The 2308-nt window shown below is 52.6% G+C and overlaps 1 protein-coding gene across 1 annotated transcript in view; it reads right to left on the reverse strand.

The window, feature by feature from the left end:
- FMNL2 (formin like 2) overlaps positions 1-2308 on the reverse strand; it is a 70787-nt gene that overhangs the window by 7572 nt on the left and 60907 nt on the right. The window contains exons 17-18 of the mRNA XM_029962186.1: positions 2079-2281; positions 677-947 (exon numbers count right to left, since the gene is read on the reverse strand). Coding sequence (XP_029818046.1) covers positions 677-947; positions 2079-2281 — 474 coding nt within the window. The remainder of the gene's footprint in view (positions 1-676; positions 948-2078; positions 2282-2308) is intronic.

Genomic DNA, 2308 nt, shown 5'->3' on the forward strand with positions numbered 1-2308 from the left:
TCTGTGGATGTTCCCCTGTCCTGACACACCAGGATTTCAAACCATTCATTTGCCCACCAGATTTACCCCCTCAGGCATGGTGGGGTCAAAGAGGATTCAAATTTCAATCCCTACAACTGTGACAGGTGCTTTGGGCTGGGTGGGACACAATTCCAGGAGCCCACGGACCAGGACCCACAGTAACCTAATGGGGCCATAAGGCCTGTGGGGCCTTTGGGTCCTACAGAACATGTGAGGCCTAATGGCACTATGGGGCCTGTGAGGCCTCTGGGATTTATGGGGTCTGTGGGGCCCATGAGGTCTACAGGGGTTTATGGGGTCCACGAGTCCTAATGGGCCCATGAGGGCTATGGGGTCTGTGGGGCTCGTGAGACCTATGGATCCTATGAGGTCTGTGAGACCTACAAGGCTTACGGGGCCTATGAGGCAGTCCCTAACAGTCCAGGCTACAACTGCCATACAAACAGCTCCTGGGATATACAGTCACTAACAGATGAAAATAAAGCCAGAAAACCACTTTTCCATTTGTGTGAGTGTTTCTTGGGGGGGGGCTGGCACTGACCAGGCTCCCCAGGGCAGTGGGCCTGGCCCCAAGGCTGCCAGAGTTCCAGGAGGCTTCAGGGACAGGGTGGGATTGTTGAGGTGCCTGTGCAGGGCCAGCACCTGGCTCGGTGACCCCCAGCTCAGGATATTCCCGGATTCCACGGCTCACCGGGGTCAGCATCTGGATGCTCTCGGCGAAGTTGCCGATGAAGGCCATGATGGTCATTTTCTGCATGAGCCTCTCGATCTTGCTGAACTGCATCATGAACCGGTCCTCGTCCGACAGGTTCTCGATGGGCTTCCGCTCCCGCTCGTACAGACGCAGCACCTTCACCTCGTTCTCCGTGGGCAGGAACCGCATCAGGCACTCCACAAAATCCACCGGCAGCGTCTTCAGGTCAAACCTGTGGCACAACGCCAGGAGAAGAGCTCAAGGACAGCCTGGATGGGGCTTGGAGCAACCTGGGATAGGGGAAGGTGTCCCTGCCCATGGCAGGGCATGGCACTGGAGGATCCTCAAGGTCCCTTCCAATCCAAAACAGGCTGGGATTCAGCCCTACATGAGTCTGAGTCAGTAGAGAAGAAGCTGTCAAGTTCTTCCTGCCCTGCACCTGAAGCTCCCTGCACATGGAGATGGGAACAGGTTACTGGGCTGATGGGAATGGTGCTGCTGGACATCCTGTTTCCCATTCCAAAGATATGTGGCCATCACCTACATCCCTCCATGGCCACAGCTCTTTTTTGTAAGAGAAAACAGGTGGGGAGGAGCAAATATTTTTATTTAATTGGAGCAGAGCCCTGTAAAAGTCCAACAACTGAACCTGCCTTGATGTGGGGCAGGTTTGGGTCACCCTCCAGCCCAAAGGTAATGCTTTTGATCCACATTTTTAGGATATTCCTTGCTGGAGGAATGGGAGATGTTTGTCATGGCCATGAGGAGCACAGAGAGCGTGTGGATGGATTTGGGATCAGCCCCAAGGAGCAGCTGCACCTGCACTCAGTCCCCAGGAACAGGGAAGGGTCTGGATTGGGGTGGGATGGGGCACAGACAAGTCCCATGGACACCCACATTTGGCAATGCCTGAGGCCACCACACAAACCTAATTCCATGCAAAATCTCTTCCAGCACCTGGACTAAACTCATCCTTTACAGAGCAAACCAAAAGAGTTCCCTCTTCCTGATTCTCTGCCTTTTGGGTGCTCACTGGAACAGAAATTATTGTGGAACCAGAGGGAGAGCTGCAATGGCAAACTACAGGATATAGGATATGGATCCACTATCCTGTGCACAGACAGGAATTAGCTGCTTTAACAACAGAAGTGTTAATTTGTTAAGCCTCAGCAGTGATTCAGAGACACAGAACTGCCAGGTTTTCATTTGAGTTCAAGGCAATCTGATTTCTGGGAATTCAGAACCATTCCCTCCTTACCCCTGGATATTTTCCAGAGACATCAACTGCCAATTCCAACCCTTTCCACCGACTAAACCCCCCAGTAAATCTCAGGGTTTCTTGGCTGGCCAGTGTTTCACTTACACGTGGATGGCCTTGCAGATCTCGTCCGCCGTCTTCCCGGCTTTCCGGAGAGTTATGGCCAGATTCTTGGCCCTGTTGGCATCCAGCAACGTGACCTTGTTGGAGCCTTTCTGGGTGATCTTCTGCTTGCTGGAGGTCAGATCAATGGCTGGGCCCTGGGCCTTTGTCTTGAAGATTTCTTCAAATTCATCCACGTTTAGATCCTAAAAAGGAAAGGAAATGATTTATCC

This window comes from Manacus vitellinus, unplaced genomic scaffold (genome assembly GCF_001715985.3).
Source record: "Manacus vitellinus isolate BGI_N305 unplaced genomic scaffold, ASM171598v3 scaffold_43_pilon, whole genome shotgun sequence".
NCBI lineage: Eukaryota > Metazoa > Chordata > Aves > Passeriformes > Pipridae > Manacus > Manacus vitellinus.